The 19,763-nt window shown below is 41.0% G+C and overlaps 1 protein-coding gene across 1 annotated transcript in view; it reads right to left on the bottom strand.

The window, feature by feature from the left end:
- Window positions 1-19,763, bottom strand: part of LOC126234963 (uncharacterized) — a 255,253-nt gene that overhangs the window by 82,511 nt on the left and 152,979 nt on the right. Inside the window, exon 14 of the mRNA XM_049943734.1 lies at window positions 8,418-8,532. Coding sequence (XP_049799691.1) covers window positions 8,418-8,532 — 115 coding nt within the window. The remainder of the gene's footprint in view (window positions 1-8,417; window positions 8,533-19,763) is intronic.

Raw genomic sequence — 19,763 nt, 5'->3', positions numbered from 1 at the left:
CTGTGCTGTGAATTTGTTTGCATCTAATGCCTTCAAAGGAAAAGCAACCGAGGGTGAGCATACAGTTAGGAGTACACAATCATGGTATCAAGAAGGAGGTTGTAGGTTTGGAGTCAGACAGGTATTGAGAACGGTAGTGTTCAATGAAGGCAAGGCAACGGGCATTAAGGGTGGTGTAGAGAGAGGCGACATCGAGAGTGGCAAGCAGGATACCGGGTCTCAAAGGGACAGAATTGTGAAGAATAAGACCTGTCTCACACATCCTTCTTCACTATCACCTACTCCAGTCCTGTCACATGGTATCTCCTATCCCATCAAAGCCAGGGCCAACTGTGAAAGCAGTCACATGGTCTACCAAATAAGCTGCAACCACTGTGCAGCATTGTATTTGGGCATGAGCATTAACAAGCTGCCTGCCTGCATGAACCATCAATGCCAAACTGTGGCCAACTTATAGTTTAACCACCAGCCTGTCAAGCATGCTGTGCAATACAATCTGCTTCAATCCAATGACTCACAACATAGCGGACATGCTGAGTCACAGAAAAGCACAACAAAAAGACTGTCAGAACATTGGCTTTTGGCCAACAAGGCCTTTGTCAAAAATAGACAGCAGGCGTGCACACACACACACACACACACACACACACACACACACACACACACACAATGCTCACTCACATGACCACAGTCTCTGGCAGCTGGAGCAAAGCTGAAAGCCAGAGGCAACTGGGTTGGGATGAGGAGGAGATTGGGTGGGGAAGGGGAGGAGTTAGGGACGATAATGTGTTGCTGGGAGCATGCAGGGACAAGGTGGAGAGGGCAGATTGGTGTAGCTGGGAGGTTAGACGGAGGGCAGGTGAAGATGGGGATAGTGGAAAAGGAAAGAAGTAAAAAGACTTGGTGTGTTGATGGAATGAGGTATCTATAGTGTTGGAATAGGATCAGGGATGGGGCTAGGTGGGTAAGGATGATCACTGATGAAGGTTGAAGCCAGGAGGGTTATGGGAACATAGGATATATTTCAGGCAGAGTTCCCACCTCCACAATCCAGAAAAGCTGGTGTTGGTAAAAAGGATCCAGATGCTACAAGTTGTGAAGCAGTCACTGAAATGGAGACCATCAGTGTGCTCAGCAACAGGATGGTCTAGTCGTTTCTGGCCACAGTTTGTCGGTGGCCATTCAAGCTGACAGACAACTTGTTGGTATCATGACCACGTGAGATGCAGCACAGTCATTGCAGCTTGACTTGTAGTTCACTTGGCTGGTTTCATAAGCAACCCTGCCTTTGTTGGGGTAAGTGATGTTTGTGACTGGACTGGAGTAGGTGGTGGTGGGAGGATGTGTAGGACAGGTCTTGCATCTAGGTCTATTACAGGGATACGAACCATGAGGGAAGGGGTTGGAAGCAGCAGTTGTGTAGGGATGGATGATGATATTGTGCAGGTGGGCAGAGAAATACCACTGTACGAGGGGTGGAAAGGATGGTGGGTAGGACATCTCTCATTTCAGGGCTTTCAGGGCACGATGAGAGTTAGTTGAAACCCTGATGAAGAATGTAATTCAGTTTCTATAATCCTGGGTGGTATTGAGTCACGAGGGAAATGCTCCTGTGTGGCCGGATGATGGGACTTTGAGAGGTGTTGGGTGACAGGAAAGATAAAGCACATGAGATCTGTTTTTATACAAGGTTGGGAGGGTAAGTATGATCTGTAAAGGCCTCATTGAGACCCTCAGTATATTTTGAGAGGGACTGCTTGTCACTACAGGTGCAACAGCCATGGGTGGCTGGGCTGTATGGAAGGGACTTCTTGGTATGGAATGGGTGGCAGCTGTCCAAGTGGAGGTATTACTGGTGGTTGGTAGGTTTAGTATGGACAGAGGTAAAGATGTAGCCATATTTGAGGTGGAGGTCAACATCTAGGAAAGTGGGTTGTTGGGTTGAGTAGGACCAGGTGAAGCAAATGGGGGAGAAGGTGTTAAGGTTCTGGAGAAATGTGGATAGGGTGTCCTCACCCTCAATACAGATCAAAAAGACATCATCAGTGAATCTGAACGATGTGGGTTTGGTATTCTGGGTGTTTAGGAAGGATTCGTCTAGATGGCCCATAAATAGGTTGGCATAGGATGGTGCGATGCGAATAGCCATGTTCGGATTTGTTAGTAGGTAATTCCTTCAAAGGGGAAGTAATTGTGGTGAGGATATAGTTGGTCATGGGGACTAGGAAGGAAGTGTTGGTTTGGAATCCATTGGGTGTTGGGAAACATATTGTTCAATAGCAGTAAGGCCACGGACATTAGGGACATTACTGTAAAGTGAGGTGGCATCAATAGTGATGAGCAGGAGTCACGGTGATCCACCCCCACGTGCAAATTAACCTTACGTCCATAGAAAGATCCACAGTTCACAAGTTAAAAATTGATCCCGACCTTATTATCCTATCTGCTGACACCATTTGCTCCACTGACTCTCAAGAGTTCCTGTTCCTTTACCACATGGTGTCCTGCTCATCACTGTTGATGCCACATCCCTTTACACAAACACCCCTAATACCCATGACTTACTGCTGTTGAAAACTGTCTTTCTCAACACCAAATGAATTCCAAACCAACCACCTCCTTTCTAGCTGCCATGACCAACTATATCCTCACCCAAAATTACTTCTCAAAGATGACTTCATCAGTACTTCTGTCCATATTAAACCAACCAACCACCAGTAATACCTCCACTTCGACAGCTGCCACCCATTCCATACCATGTAGTCACTTCCATACAGCCAAGCCACCTGTGGCCGTCACATTTGTAATGACTAGTGGGCCCTCTCAAAATATACCAAGTGTCTCACTGAGGCTTTTACAGAATGTAATTACCCTCCCAACACTGTATAAAAACAGATTTCCAGTGCCTTATCTTTCCAGTCACCCAAAACCTCCCAAAGTCCCATCGTTCAGCCACACAGGAGCAGTTCCCTCATGATTCAGTACCACCCAGGGTTAAAGCAACTGAATTATGTTCTTCGCCAGGGTTTCAACTACCTCGGTGCCCTGAAATGAGAAATATCCTACCCACTATCCTTCCCACCCCTCCCACAGTAGTATTTCTCCAACCACTGAACCTACACAATATCCTGTTCATTCCGACAACCCCTTTCCTCATGGCTGATATCCCTGTAATAGACCTAGATGCAAGACCTGTCCCATACATCCTCCCACCACCACCTACTCCAGACCAATCACAAACATCAGTTACCCCTTCAAAGGCAGGGCTACCTGTAAACCAGTCATGTGATCTACAAGCTAATCTGCAACCACAATGCTGCATTCTAAGTGGGCATGACACCAACAAGCTGTCTGTCAGCTTGAATGGCCACCAACAAACTGTGGCCAAGGAACAACTGGCTCACCCTCTTGCTGAGCATGCTGCCCAACACAACATCTTTACTTTTAGAGACTGGTTCATAATTTGTAAAATCTGGATCCTTCTTAACAACACCATCTTTCCTGAATTGCGCGGGTGGGAACTCTGCTTGCAATATATCCTATGTTCTCGTAATCATGCTGGTCTCAACCTCTGTTAATAATTGTCCTCGCCTCAACCTCTGTTAGCCATCTTCTTTACCCATCTAGCACTTTCCCTGTTCCCATTTCAGCACTACCGAGCCCTCGTGCCATGAACACATTCAGCATTCTTACTTCTCTCCTTTTCCTCTACCTCCCCTCTCTCCCCGTCCTCCGTATGTGAGTTGAGTTTGCATGCATGTGCATGTGTGTATCTAATATCCTCACCACACCACATCCTTGCACACTCCCACAGGCAGCACTGCATCATCTTTGCCCACTCTTACCCTGTTACCCCTCCCCCTGCCCACGTCTATTTTTCTAAACCTGATGAAGAACTTGTCCAATGGCTTAGTCTAATTTTAAAAGTGCCTGTCTGCACAAATAATTTAGGAAAACATATGCAAAGCCCAAATGATATCTGCATCTGTACAGATAAGTATCATGTGCCGGCACATATTCTGGTATTCATTTACCAGCAAACAGTACACTTTTACATTTATTAACTTACAAAGACAGCAGTTGGTGAGGCAGCATTCAGAGCCACCATGTTAGTGATCATTTGATAAGTACAACCTATAAAGGTAAAAAACGATCCCACATAATAATTCTGTTTAGCAGGTAAGAAATTATAAAACCTGAGCTTTGGATGATTCTTAATGTCATCTGCTATGAGCAAAACTGAATGTTGTATACCATATTTACCCAATTATAAGACAATGTTTTTTCTCAATTTCATCATTCCAAAAATTCAGGGTTGTCTTACATTCACAGAGTAAATTACTGCCATTGAGGTCAACATTTTTACATTGTTTGATGGATTAATATAGGGGGCATCTTACATTTACAGATTAAGTTTTGGTTGTTGAGGTCACATGCAGATTTATTTTTAAATAATTCAGAATTCGAACAGGTTTGGGATTCCCTGATACAGTGAAGTGACTGATACAGTTTGACCTTGCTTAAACAACCAAGTGACATTTGACTAGGATGGTGCTAGTGCAAGGCGTACATAGAAAGTATGAACTAACCACAACATTCTACTGCTCTACTTAAAATTCGACAATTTTGTGAAACAGAGGAAGAAATGCATTAAATTCTGACATCATGCGAGCTCTTGTTCTATTTGAACAAGTTTGTGATAAAAGTTCTACTACATGTTTAGGTTACCGTATATAACATTTATGCTGCTTTTTAAGTAAAGGTAATACTGAAACGCGAAAATGTTGTTGTTCCATAAATGTTACTTGATTCGGAGCCCAAGTCAACATTTTATTTGGTTTTGAGGCACTGTAGAGAAATTTGGTCGCTGCTTCTGTATGAGAATACCAGGCAAAAATGTTACCAGCATTTAATCAACTTTAGACAAGATGACATTCAGATCAAAAATGAAAGGAAGATAGTCCAGGAATAAATGTCTAATGAATGAAATAAATTACATTAAACTGACTGTAATTGTTATCAGGAGAATAAATTAAAGCAATGAGACCCGTTGCGGAGACAGTATTAGACTGAGGGATTAGCAAAAGTTCGAGAATTGGACTGAATTGTGATTACACTCTTTTGTTTACAAATTAGTTGCGGCTGTTCGACATGCCCAATACGAGATACTGCAATTCGTGTTTCACAGTTGCTCCAGCACAGTACTTCAGAAGGGGGTTACGGGTGTACAGTGACACCAGCTTGACTTAGAGGGGACAGTTGAGTGGCCAGAAAATTGTTATGCTGCCAATCATGGGAATCTATAGGGCATACTTTGGAGCTAAATGAACATCGATCAAGTTTGGACTGCAGTTTGCTTGAATCCATTTGCAGCTGGGTTTAAATTGACTTTAAAACTGGACAAGTACTCAGCAACAGCAAAAATTTCTTCTGGAGATGGTAAAAGTCTAGTTAGGGACCAGTAGCGTATTTACATGTTTTGTGCAGGGATGTTGTTGATGCTCACTTTGAGGTATGATGGGAACGAAAGGGGGAACTGCCACTTGCTCGTTCTATGCAGCCAATGAGAGAGCAGTGGGCACATAATATTTTGGAAGCAAGAGACACTGTAATATACTCATGTCAGTATAGAGGCAAAATCTGCAATGTATTTGGAAAAAAGCTGTGTTCTCACGTCCCACCTTAACCACATCAGCAGGAATCACAATATACTCAAAAGAATCAGCCAAATATTTGTGAGAACAAAGCTATAAATGTCACAGCTGTGTTGTTAGTATGATGATTATGGAAAAAAATGATACCACAAACAGACTTATTAAGCAAAAAATAAGTGAAGTTAAAAATCAATATAAATCATTTCTTTTCATTATTTTATTTCTCCTTGTATTGTCAAAATGTAGAAACTAAATACATAAGTTTAGAAAAAGTATAACTTCAATTTTTTAGCAGATATTCTGTCAATAAAATAGTTTGAAATTTTGCTTAGAATATTTTATAAATATTTTTTTTTTTTCTCACAGTGTCTCTTACAAAAGGAGATTGTTTTATATTCATGATCATCTTATACTTGAGTAAGTATGGTATATGGTAGAAAACTTACAAAATGTAGATGAGGAGCATGGTAATTTTAATAGGTATGGGGAATGGTATTTGAAATATAGCGCAACAGCTAACATCAGACCAATGTACAAGGGAGATGGAGAATAGCCCCTGCATCCTTTGCAACTGTTTTCATGTAGCCTAGCTTGTATTTCCATGCCCAGTGCCCATTTCCTCATCATTCCCCATAAGTAACTTTGGTTAGAGTGAAAACTGTCATTGTTAACTTATGAGTTATTATTGATGAATCTCAGCAGAAAGGAGACCAAGCTAAAATTACGGAAGCATATTCCAATATTTGCTCTGCCACTGCAGACTTCTACAGTTCATTCTGTGGCACGTACGTTCTGCACATTATTCATTCTCAATGTGAATGTTCCCAGCCACTGTAATTATCGCTGCAGGTGAACAAGACAAGATGCATTCTTGGTGTTCTGATACCAAGACCGTCTTTCTTGGGTCATTTGCTGGATTTAGATAATGGGCAGAATGTGCAATATGTGGCCTCTTCTGCTGGATAAAGAGCCTCAGAAACAAAGAGGTCTGTACCAGCTTCTGGGACTAGCACAGTGTCTCGGAGCTGTTCCTCTATGTTGGTTGTTAGCCTGAATGGTTGAATGGTTGTTAGCCTTCACCCTGTGCAGTAATACATTCATGACAACCCTTTATTACTCCAAGTGATGGAAACATCTTGCACATCCAGGAAGAGTAGTTTTCCATCTCTCCCTACATCTACTGTGAATTTAATGTTCAAGAGGAAACCATTCACGTGATTTAGAAACTGCTGCAATACCATTTAATCATGGTTTCAAATCACGAAAGTGTCATCCACATATTGATAAATGGGTTCTTCATGTATGACATAGGAATTTAGAGCGTGTTTTTTGAAAATGTCCTAAAATTTGCCATAGTACATAATATAGGACAACCCCTCCCTCGTAATATTCTTCACGTCGATGAAAGTATATTGCTCAGAGCTTGTGGTGAAACAGAATATCATCATCTGGAGAAAACTGTTCAGATGACAGTTTCAGTGTTTCCTCCAAGGACACACTTTAAAATAAACATGACAGCTAAGCTGACTCATATGTCATTCAGATATATCATCAGTGCTCTGGTAGTTTCCATGAAAGTTTTTGAGATCATGCTGTGGTCATTACCATGTCTCACTTTTAGAGCCAAAACTTTTGTCAAGTACTTCACAAACCTTTAAAGGGCTGAACTAGTGACAAAACCAGTGAACATAGAACTTCATTCTTGAGGATCTTTGGTGGTGTATGCAGTCTTAAGTCATTTCACAAAAAGTAGATCCAGTTCTTGAATATTTCTTCTGACAGCGTGTTTTCTTAAAATATTCTAAACATTGCTAGTAATTTTTGGTAGTGCTGCACCTTATGTCTTATGATTTAACAAAACTATTTCTGGTGGTAGCCATATGCACTGAGGATGGTTATCTTCTGACTACCAGTTTCTAAAGACCTAAGGTACCTGGACCCTCTGGCACATACAGGTATCCCCCACCTCTATCTTCACATAGGAACCACTGTTACAGACCTAACAGTCAGACAGTGTTGATACTAAAAGGTAGATAATGCTGCTTCTAGCTTTCAGAACATTTATGCAAACATATATGCAAAACATGCTTGGCTGGGAAAAGCTGGAAATGAAGGATAGGTTACTCAGGTTGAGGGGGATCTATGTGTTGTAAGGAAAAGGAGAGGTAAAGATCAAGGAGAAGGCAACAGAGATAGTACATTGGTAAGACTGGAGTTACTGCTCAACACACTACCAACTACCACTCAATAATCTCTGAAGTGTCTGTAACTCATATTATTAATGACTGTTTCCTTTGTTTTCACACATGCCTCTCATCAACTTTATAATTCTTCTGGAAATTTTTGCTATCTTCTTTTCCATTCATCACCATTATATTTATGCTCTTTAATCAACACTTTGTCCCCCTCCTCCCCATTTCACCATATTCTTCGTCAGTGTTTGTCTATTATTCTCCCACTGCTCATCAGTTGCCTTCCTCAACCATTGAGCCAGCAATACTACAAATTATGCAGGTCCTTATGTGGCCACTGTCAGACTTCATCAATGGCATTACTCAAACTTTTGAGAAGTAAATGATCAAATTTAAATCTAAAATGATTTCTCTTTAAAAAATTCATGAAGTGTTTTACTCTGACTCCAGTTCTGTTGTGAATACTGATATATCTTTACTGCAATTGTGTGTGCAGAATTCTAAACTGAACAGTTATCAACACATGGCTGGATAGAGACTTTGGGAAACTTGGGCAGGGGAATATGTTTACCTGTGCAAGACCATCTTCAGTTGATGGTTTCCGTTTCTTCGGTGGTAGTATCTTCAAGTCCTCATTGGATGATGTGGCTACTGCATGGGATGAATGAGAATCACTCCAGTTTTCCCTGAAAATGATGTGAAAGCTGCACTGTGTATCAGATTTATAGTTAAATCGTCATAATGGCTTGCAATAACAGAAGTTTTTTAAAATAATAACAGAACAATAATGTGGTAGAAAATGGGCAGCATTAGAGGAAAAAGTGAAATGCTATTCAAATTCTTGTTTGAACTGTTCATGCAAAACAGGTAAAAGACAGAGAAAAAATGACTGCTCATTTCTGTTGGTGTCTCCCTAGTATTTGTATATGGAATCTCCTCTGAAATCAGAATGGGTTCACAGGATAATATGCCTTTCACTGCATCTGCAATATGAGTTATCATTTTTCTTTCTGGAACTACATAGCAAAATTCTTGGGCATTATTTTGTCATTTCAAAATATATGCCTATTGCCATAAACATGTTAATACCTTAAAAATTAAGCTATTCAGGATCAAAGACTAATGAGAAATAATGCATTCACATCCATTACTAAAATTAAGAAGTGGACTTACGCATGTCTCACTTATTGTGTTCAGGAATGTGTCACTATAACGTCAGTCCTGTGCATATTAAGCAAGTGAGATGTGTATACCCCTCTGTGATCTCAAGAGAAGTGAAAGATATATTTTCCATTCAATTCAATACAACAGGTCTGGTTTGTTAATGGTGGTAGGCCAGAAAGTCATGCAGTTGACCGTTAAACTCAAACTCTTATTCTCTGAAGTTGTTCTGTTGTGCTAAGTGTATTACATTAGTGCTCTTCATGCTCCTATCTTCCACAGGCACATGTAAAGCCAAAGAATGGATCCAATCCTTCTATCCAATACTCATTGATGAGTCTGATGCTGAAACTGAACACACAGTAGACAGTAATTATTATACACTGCTTTTCTCACTCTTAAGGATACTACCATACCAGTATTTGACTGTTACTCATTCTCCCAAATGACAGATCTGAAACGAACAACCTTAGTATTGAAAAACTCAAGATTACTCCATGCGAACCAAGCAGACTGTCCCGTCGATAATCTCTAAGGCACAATTCACAACTGTCTCATAAGAATGAAAAATAATACAGGTTGCTCCTGTTTACATAAAGGGCAAAAGAATGGATGCATACAATACAGAGCAGCACCATTAATGTGCATTCCTTGCTAGATCCTAATGCACATTCTATGTTCAAGCTACATGATGACACTTGACCAAAAGGCACTCTTCTCATAGAATCAGGATGAGTTTGGGAAAAAACCACTCAAATGAAACACAGCTTGCTTTATTCAAACACAATATCAAACGGTGGATGCAAGTAAACACATAGGTTCATCTTCTGGAGTTTTGAAAGATGCTCAAGCCACCCGTAATGAGCATCTCTTGCAGTATCCTACAGCATATTCAACATTTAAGTAATATGATGATGTTGTAGGAAAAGATGCTCTTCTCACAGAATCAGGATGGATTCACGAAAAACCACTCATGTGAAACACAGCTTGTTTTAATCAAACACCATTTCAAATGGTAGAGGCAGGTGAACAGGCAGGTTCACCTCCCCGAGTTTTAGAAGGTGTTTGGTTCAACACTCTACCACATTGTGAACTAATGACCAAACTACAATTATACAACGTAGCTTTACAGATAGACGATTGGTCTGATGAGTTCTTGACAGATAGAACCCAATATGTTACAATGAATGTTCAATACACAAAAAAGTAAATTAGATGTGCTGTAAGGAGGTGTAGTAGAATCATTAATGTTCTCAATATAAATAAATAATTTACCAGACACAGTCAGCAGCACTATTAAATTAAGCACTGATGATATTGTCCTTTCAGGAGAGTACTATTCTGGACAATGATAGAGAAATGCAGGGAGAGCTGGACAAAAATTTCCACTTGGAGTAACAAATAGCAGTTGTCTTTAAATGTGAGTTAAAAAAAGACTAGGGTTGCCAATGATATTGTAACTCTGTCAGAGACAGTGAAGGAGTTGTAATATCACATGAATGGAATTGATAGTGTCTTGAAGAGAGATTATAAGATAAATATCAACAAAAGTAAAACAATGGTAATGGAATGCAGTCAAAACAAATCAGTTGATGCAGAGGAAATTAAATCAGGAAATGAGACACTTATAATGCAGTAGATAAGTTTTGCTACTTGGAAAGTAAAATTATGGCCAACACAGAAAGAGAAAAAAAAAGCAGACTGTTAATTACAAGAGTGTAGTTTCTTAAAGGGAGAAATTTGGCTAGTGTAAGAGTTGCCTGGGTCTAAAACCGGTGTGCTGGGGGGCGGCAGTGCCGGGGGTGGGTGGAGGGGGGGGGGGGGGGGGAGAGTGAGCTTTGGGTTTGCACAGCAGCAATCACAGACAGAAAACTCATTCTCCAACATATGAGTTTCAGACTGGGAAAATCTTGCACCAGTCAATTTCGTCCCTTACTGAACGTATATAGAAAGCATATGAACATAAACAATTAAAAAGGACCAGCACTCATAGATCTAAGTTCTGATTAAGACACAGTGAAACCATGAAATCCCATTGCAACAGCAGAAAAATTGGCTTGCCCAGGTGTTTTATGTCACATGGGAGGTCAGAAAGACCCAATAGCAACAGTAGAAAAATTAGCTTGTCCAGGGTAGCATTTTGGACCTCTTTCTATTCAACCCGTATACCAATGACCAGCACAATGCAAATTAGTGACCCTCTTGTATGCTTCCTGTATGCTAACGATCTATCACAACTCAAGGAAATAGTTTTGCAGAAGTTAAACAAAATCTGGAATATACTCTAAGCACCATGTCAGAGAACTACCACAAAAACTCCCTTAAACCAAACCCTTAGACATAGAACTCAATGTCTTTCCATCTTCGTTGCCATGATCCCGAACACAGATAAGACTAGTTGTCGTATTGGACTGGTCACTCACATATAAACATCACTGTAAGAAGGCCAAATGAGAACAACAGCCTGGGCACAATGCTTCTCCATGTCAGTATGTGCTTGCCTGGTGTGTTCCAGATCTGTACATGTCAAAAAGGTCAACTTAAATTAAAGATGTCAATTAATAACTGGTTATATGAAAAACACAGTGGTCAATAAATTTTGTAAAGCATCTCGATTTACAGACTCCAACTTTCAAAGAGCTGATCATGAATACATTAGGAAACATAAGAATATCTTTGACAAACACCTTATCTGGAGCTTCCTGTTGACATGAAAGACTTAAATCCCACAAGAGATTCCTGAACAGAGAACTTACCAAGCCTCCTGTGCAGTCATACCTGATCAAGTGGGGTCTTTTAGATAAAAATGATGACAGATGTGATAGTGATGAATATCACGTTATGGAACACCTCCTTACCTCCCCTAACTGTACCAGTAAATGTCCACTAGATGAAGTACGGCAGACAAGCAAGAAAACATTTAGCGTAGTGCAATTTTGGTCTGAAAAGCTTCGATTTCCTGACATGAAAAAGTAAAGCAGTAAGTGGATGTTAGGAAATCTTGTCAGATGGTATTTGTTTGGAGTGTAGCTGTTAATGAAGGTCAAACATAGACCATAAACAGCAAAGACAAGGGGAGAAGAGAATCTTTTGAAAGTGATGTTAGAAAAGAATGTTGGGGATTAGATTGATATGTTGGGTAAGTAACAAAGAGGTGCTGAATATACAGGGTGTTACAAAAAGGTACGGACAAACTTTCAGGAAACATTCCACACACACAAATAAAGAAAGGATGTTATGTGGACATGTGTCCAGAAACGCTTAATTTCCATGTTAGAGCTCATTTTAGTTTCGTCAGGATGTACTGTACTTCCTCGATTCACCGCCAGTTGGCCCAATTGAAGGAAGGTAATGTTGACTTCGGTGCTTGTGTTGATATGCGACTCATTGCTCTACAGTACTAGCATCAAGCACATCAGTACATAGCATCAACAGGTTAGTGTTCATCACAAACGTGGTTTTGCAGTCAGTGCTATGTTTACAAATGCGGAGGTGGCAGATACCCATTTGATGTATGGATTAGCACGGGGCAATAGCCGTGGCGCGGTACGTTTGTATCGAGACAGATTTCCAGAATGAAGGTGTCCAGACAGGAAGACGTTCGAAGCAATTTATCGGCATCTTAGGGAGCACGGAACATTCCAGCCTATGACTCGTGACTGGGGAAGACCTAGAACGACGAGGACACCTGCAATGGATGAGGCAATTCTTCATGCAGTTGATGATAACCCTAATGTCAGCGTCAGAGAAGTTGCTGCTTTACAAGGTAACGTTGACCACGTCACTGTGTGGAGAGTGCTACGGGAAAACCAGTTGTTTCCGTACCATGTACAGCGTGTGCAGGCACTATCAGCAGCTGATTGGCCTCCACGGGTACCCTTCTGCGAATGGTTCATCCAACAATGTGTCAATCCTCATTTCAGTGCAAATGTTCTCTTTACGGATGAGGCTTCATTCCAACATGATCAAATTGTAAATTTTCACAATCAACATGTGTGGGCTGACGAGAATCCGCACACAATTGTGCAATCACGTCATCAACACAGATTTTCTGTGAAGGCTTGGGCAGGCATTGTTGGTGATGTCTTGATTGGGCCCCATGTTCTTGCACCTACCCTCAATGGAGCATGTCATCATGATTTCATATGGGATACTCTACCTGTGCTGCTAGAACATGTGCCTTTACAAGTACGACACAACATGTGGTCCATGCACGATGGAGCTCCTGCACATTTCAGTTGAAGTGTTTGTACGCTTCTCAACAACAGATCCGGTGACCGATGGATTGGTAGAGGTGGACCAATTCCATGGCCTCCACGCTCTCCTGACCTCAACCCTCTTTACTTTCATTTATGGGGGCATTTGAAAGCTCTTGTCTACACAACCCCGGTACAAAATGTAGAGACCCACGTGCTCGTATTGTGGACGGCTGTGATACAATACGCCATTCTCCAGGGCTGCATCAGCGCATCAGGGATTCCATGTGACAGAGGGTGGATGCATGTATCCTCGCTAATGGAGGACATTTTGAACATTTCCTGTAACAAAGTGTTTGAAGTCCCGTTGGTATGTTCTGTTGCTGTGTGTTTCAATTCCATGATTAATATGATTTGAAGAGAAGTAATAAAATGAGCTCTAACATGGAAAGTAAGCGTTTCTGGACACATGTCCACATAACATATTTTCTTTCTTTGTGTGTGAGAAATGTAACACCCTTATTTGAGCTGAAAAGGGCCATATGGCACAACTTGTCAAAAAGAAGGGACCAGTGATGGACACATCTGAGGCATCATGCAGTAGTTTATCTGGAAGGAGAAGACAAGGTTTGGCAGCAATAAGCAGGTTGAAGTGGATGTAGGTTGCAGTAATTACGCACAGATGAGACTTGCACAACATAAACTAAAGCAAGGAGCCACTGCAAATCAATCATCATCGGACTAGAAATAAACAACAGAAAGCAAAAAAATCTCATTATTGTTTTTGGTTTCCTTTCTGTTACAAACAGATTTTTTGTTTTTGTAATTCTTTTATTTATTCCATATTATTCTATATACACATTTCTTCTCTGATGAAGTTTGTGGTTTTCTACCCCGTCATGGAAATTGAGGATCCCATTTCTTATCTACTGCAATTTCTTTCTTCTGATATTTCCTCTCTTATAGCCAAGTTCAAAATTATTTCACATGTGGGCTCTTAGCTGCTAATTTGCTTGTTAACAGGCACTTGCCTAGTGTATGTCTCACAAAGGTGAGCAAAGACCATTAAGGTAAGAGAAGAAATATTACACAAAGTACTGGGGATGAATAGGGTTTGGGGAACACAATCACAAATATACCCCTGTATCCTGCCCCACATACATTCTCACGTTAATGATTGAACTCCCCATTCCCATCCCAAATCACAAATTTTACTCCCACAAACTAGTATTAAGATAGAAAGGAAAATTGTAATTCAAATCTATACGAAGAATTGTTTGTAGTTTCAACAGTATACATCATATTACTGGTAGTCCATTCATTAAATCAGGCATACTGAGTCCTTGATTCCCCCCCCCCCCCCCCCCCCCGATTCATAGTAGTTGTTGATTATAAACATAATGGACCAGATGTCAAGTAAGCATACCCTGTGCACTGCCAACAAGTAATATGTTGGAGTGTTGCAGTGAAGCAACAGAAATTCCAATACTACCCATGCAATATGAGCAACATGCAGTGAAGAACATTTTTGTCTGAATACAAAACACGACGGGTCCTGAACAAGTGAGACTTCTCACTTAGTGTACCCACAATTCACATCAGCAGAGGTAACTCAATGATATTCAGTCAATAACAATACATCTACTATTGATCCAGAATGGTTCCTGTTCCCTATGTACATAAACGATTTGTCAGACAGCGTGGGTAGCAATCTGAGATTGTTTACTAATGATGCTTTTGGGTGTTAAAAAATGCCACTGTTTGATGACTGTAATTGTAATCAAGGCGACTTGGGCAGAATTTATATTTGAAGTGATGATTGGTGAGAAGCTTTAAATGTGAATAAATGTAAGTTAATGCGTGTGGGTGGAGAAACAATGTTTGAATACAGTATCAATTATATACTCAGTAAACTTGATTAAATACTTATGTGTGATGTGAAACAACATAAAATGGAACAAGAATATAAGACCATCTGCACAGAAGGAGAATGGTTGTCTACCTATTTATTGGAGACACCATACATACTGTTTGTACAACCCTCCTTCAGCATCGTTAAAGAGTTTGGGATCCATACCCCATGAAATTAAAGACAGAATCAAGGTAATTCAAACGAGTGCTGCTAGATTTGCTACTGCTTGGTTTCATCAGTGTGAGAATGCTACGGAAATACTTCATAAGCTCAGATGGAAATCTCTGAAGGGAGAAAGAAAATCTTGTCATGACACACTATTGATGAAGTAGAGGGAACCAGCAATTGCAACAGAAAGCAGAATGATTCTACTGCTTCCAATGATTATTTCACACAATGACTCTAAAAACAAAGTAAGGGAGATTGGTCATACTGGTAATCATTTTTCCCTCATTCCATCTGGGTATGGAACAGGAAAGAAAATGACTAGCAATGGCACAAAATACCCTCCACAAAGTACTTTGCAAGCGCAGAACTCACTATAATGTCAATTAAAGAAATAGACTGCCACAATTGTAGCCACTAAATTTTACAGAGAAACTTGTCTCATATCTCAAGTAAACAGCAGATGGGATGTCATAGGGTGCCATTTAGTATTTCCGACAGATACACCATCTATAAATGTACTACACCCTTGACTTCTGCGGCTGAAAGCCGACAACTACCATGCACCCAGGTAGAAGAGCAACTAGGGACTAGTACTTATGGGCCAAAAGGCATCTCCTGAACAAATCCCTTCAACAGCAGTGCGTATCTGATAAGTACGTTAAGTAGCAATGCGGACAATTTTACTTCCATAACCCTGTTGATTGGCTACCAAGGGAAAACTAACGAAAAGATGTCCCTAGCAGTGGGACTGACTTTTTGATACCATGTTATGGTTATGTAGGTTGAGATACCAGGTATCACACACTTTGCCGTGCTGGAGGTTGTGGGTTCGAATCTTATCAGGGCATTTCTTTACTTTTAAATCTTTATCAAATCTACCTTGATCAGCATTTCTATTCATTTGAGGGAAACATTCCACGTGGGAAAAATATATCTAAAAACAGAGATGATGTGACTTACCAAACGAAAGCGCTGGCACGTCGATAGACACACAAACAAACACAAACATACACACAAAATTCAAGCTTTCGCAACAAACTGTTGCCTCATCAGGAAAGAGGGAAGGAGAGGGAAAGACGAAAGGATGTGGGTTTTAAGGGAGAGGGTAAGGAGTCATTCCAATCCCGGGAGCGGAAAGACTTACCTTAGGGGGAAAAAAGGACGGGTGTACACTCGCACACACACACACACATATCCATCCACACATATACAGACACAAGCAGACATATTTAAAGACAAAGAGTTTGGGCAGAGATGTCAGTCGAGGCAGAAGTGCAGAGGCAAAGATGTTGTTGAATGACAGGTGAGGTATGAGTGGCGGCAACTTGAAATTAGCGGAGATTGAGGCCTGGTGGATAACGGGAAGAGAGGATATATTGAAGAGCAAGTTCCCATCTCTGGAGTTCGGAAATGCCCTGAAATGAGATCCATCCTTCATGAAATCCTCCCCACTCCACCAAGAGTGTCTTTCCGCCGTCCACCTAACCTTCGTAACCTCTTAGTTCATCCCTATGAAATCCCCAAACCACCTTCCCTACCCTCTGGCTCCTACCCTTGTAACCGTCCCCGGTGTAAAACCTGTCCCATGCACCCTCCCACCACCACCTACTCCAGTCCTGTAACCCGGAAGGTGTACACGATCAAAGGCAGAGCCACGTGTGAAAGCACCCACGTGATCAACCAACTGACCTGCCTACACTGTGACGCATTCTATGTGGGAATGACCAGCAACAAACTGTCCATTCGCATGAATGGACACAGGCAGACAGTGTTTGTTGGTAATGAGGATCACCCTGTGGCTAAACATGCCTTGGTGCACGGCCAGCACATCTTGGCACAGTGTTACACCGTCCGGGTTATCTGGATACTTCCCACTAACACCAACCTATCCGAACTCCGGAGATGGGAACTTGCTCTTCAATATATCCTCTCTTCCCGTTATCCACCAGGCCTCAATCTCCGCTAATTTCAAGTTGCCGCCACTCATACCTCACCTGTCATTTCTACATCTTTGCCTCTGCACTTCTGCCTCAACTGACATCTCTGCCCAAACTCTTTGTCTTTAAATATGTCTGCTTGTGTCTCTATATGTGTGGATGGATATGTGTGTGTGTGCGCGAGTGTATACCCGTCCTTTTTTCCCCCTAAGGTAAGTCTTTCCGCTCCCGGGATTGGAATGACTCCTTACCCTCTCCCTTAAAACCCACATCCTTTCGTCTTTCCCTCTTTCCTGATGAGGCAACAGTTTGATGCGAAAGCTTGAATTTTGTGTGTATGTTTGTGTGTCTGTCGACCTGCCAGCACTTTCATTTGGTAAGTCACATCATCTTTGTTATATATATATATATATATCAGGCAACAAAATAAAAACTATATGGGATACAGTGAAGATGGAGACAGTGAGGCAAAAAAGGAAGAGGAACAGAGAGCTCTAAAAATAAATGAGACATTGGTAACAAGTGCATGTAGTGTTGCAAACCTCCTAAAGAAGTGCTTTGTTTCTGTTACTGACAGCTTGGGGTTTCAGCTTTGGTAAACAATGCAATGGAGTATCTGAGACCAGTCTTTACAAATAGCTTCAATAAAATGAAAATGACACTCACGTCTCCCAAAGAAGTAGCTCCCATCATAAAATCCTTAAAATCAAAGTATTCCAGTGGTTATGATAATATGTCAAGGAAGTGAGTTGAGTTCTAGCTGAAGTTATTTGTGTAATCAACCTCCTATCAGTGACCCATTTCCAGACTGGCTAAATATGCTTAAGTTAAGACGCCTACTACAGTAGTACAAGTTTATATGCCAACTAGCTCTGCAGATGATGAAGAAATTGATGAAATGTATGATGAGATAAAAGAAATTATTCAGGTAGTGAAGGGAGACGAAAATTTAATAGTCATGGGTGACTGGAATTCGAGAGTAGGGAAAGGGAGAGAAGGAAACATAGTAGGTGAATATGGATTGGGGCAAAGAAATGAAGGAGGAAGTCGGCTGGTAGAGTTTTGCACAGAGCATAACTTAATCATAGCTAACACTTGGTTCAAGAATCATGAAAGAAGGTTGTATACATGGAAGAAGCCTGGAGATACTAGAAGGTGGTTGTTGTTGTGGTCTTCAGTCCTGAGACTGGTTTGATGCAACTCTCCATGCTACTCTATCCTGTGCAAGCTTCTTCATCTCCCAGTACCTACTGCAACCTACATCCTTCTGAATCTGCTTAGTGTATTCATCTCTTGGTCTCCCTCTACGATTTTTATCCTCCACGCTGCCCTCCAATACTAAATCGGTGATCCCTTGATGCCTCAACACACGTCCTACCGGCCGATCCCTTCTTCTAGTCAAGTTGTGTCACAAACTTCTCTTCTCCCCCATCATATTCAATACATCCTCATTAGTTATGTGATCTACCCATCCAATCTTCAGCATTCTTCTGTAGCACCACATTTCAAAAGCTACTATTCTCTTCTTGTCCAAACTATTTATCATCCATGTTTCACTTCCATACATGGCTACACTCCATACAAATACTTTCAGAAATGACTTCCTGACACTTAAATCTATACTCGATGTTAACAAATTTCTCTTCTTCAGAAACGCTTTCCTTGCCATTGCCAGTCTACATTTTATATCCTCTCTACTTCGACCATCATCAGTTATTTTGCTCCCCAAATAGCAAAATTCCTTTTCTACTTTAAGCATCTCATTTCCTAATCTAATTCCCTCAGCATCACCAGACTTAATTAGACTACATTCCATTATCATAGTTTTGCTTTTGCTGATGTTCATCTTATACCCTCCTTTCAGGACACTATCCATTCCATTCAACTGTTCTTCCAAGTCCTTTACTGTCTCTGACAGAATTACAATGTCATCGGCGAACCTCAAAGTTTTTATTTCTTCTCCATGGATTTTAATACCTGCTCCGAATTTTTCTTTTGTTTCCTTCACAGCTTGCTCAATATACAGATTGAATAACATCTGGGAGAGGCTACAACCCTGTCTCACTCCCTTCCCAACCTCTCCTTCCCTTTCGTGTCCCTCAACTCATAACTGCCATCTGGTTTCTGTACAATTTGTGTATAGCCTTTTGCTCCCTGTATTTTACCCCTGCCACCTCCAGAATTTGAAAGAGCGTATTCCAGTCAACACTGTCAAAAGCTTTCTCTAAGTCTACAAATGCTAGAAGTGTAGGTTTGCCTTTCCTTAATCTAGCTTCTAAGATGAGTCTTAGGGTCAGTATTGCCTCACATGTTCCAACATTTCTACGGAATCCAAATGGATCTTCCCCGAAGTCGGCTTCTGCTAGTTTTTCCATTCGTCTGTAAAGAATCAGAGTTAGTATTTTGCAGCCATGACTTATTAAACTGATTGTTCGGTAATTTACACATTTGTCAACACCTGCTTTCTTTGGGATTGGAATTATTATATTCTTCTTGAAGTCTGAGGGTATTTCGCCTGTTTCATACATCTTGCTCACCAGATG

This window comes from Schistocerca nitens, chromosome 1, assembly GCF_023898315.1.
Source record: "Schistocerca nitens isolate TAMUIC-IGC-003100 chromosome 1, iqSchNite1.1, whole genome shotgun sequence".
Taxonomy (NCBI): Eukaryota; Metazoa; Arthropoda; class Insecta; order Orthoptera; family Acrididae; genus Schistocerca; species Schistocerca nitens.
The sequence above is the reverse complement of the archived record's forward strand: the minus strand, read 5'-3'. Positions and strand labels throughout refer to the sequence as shown.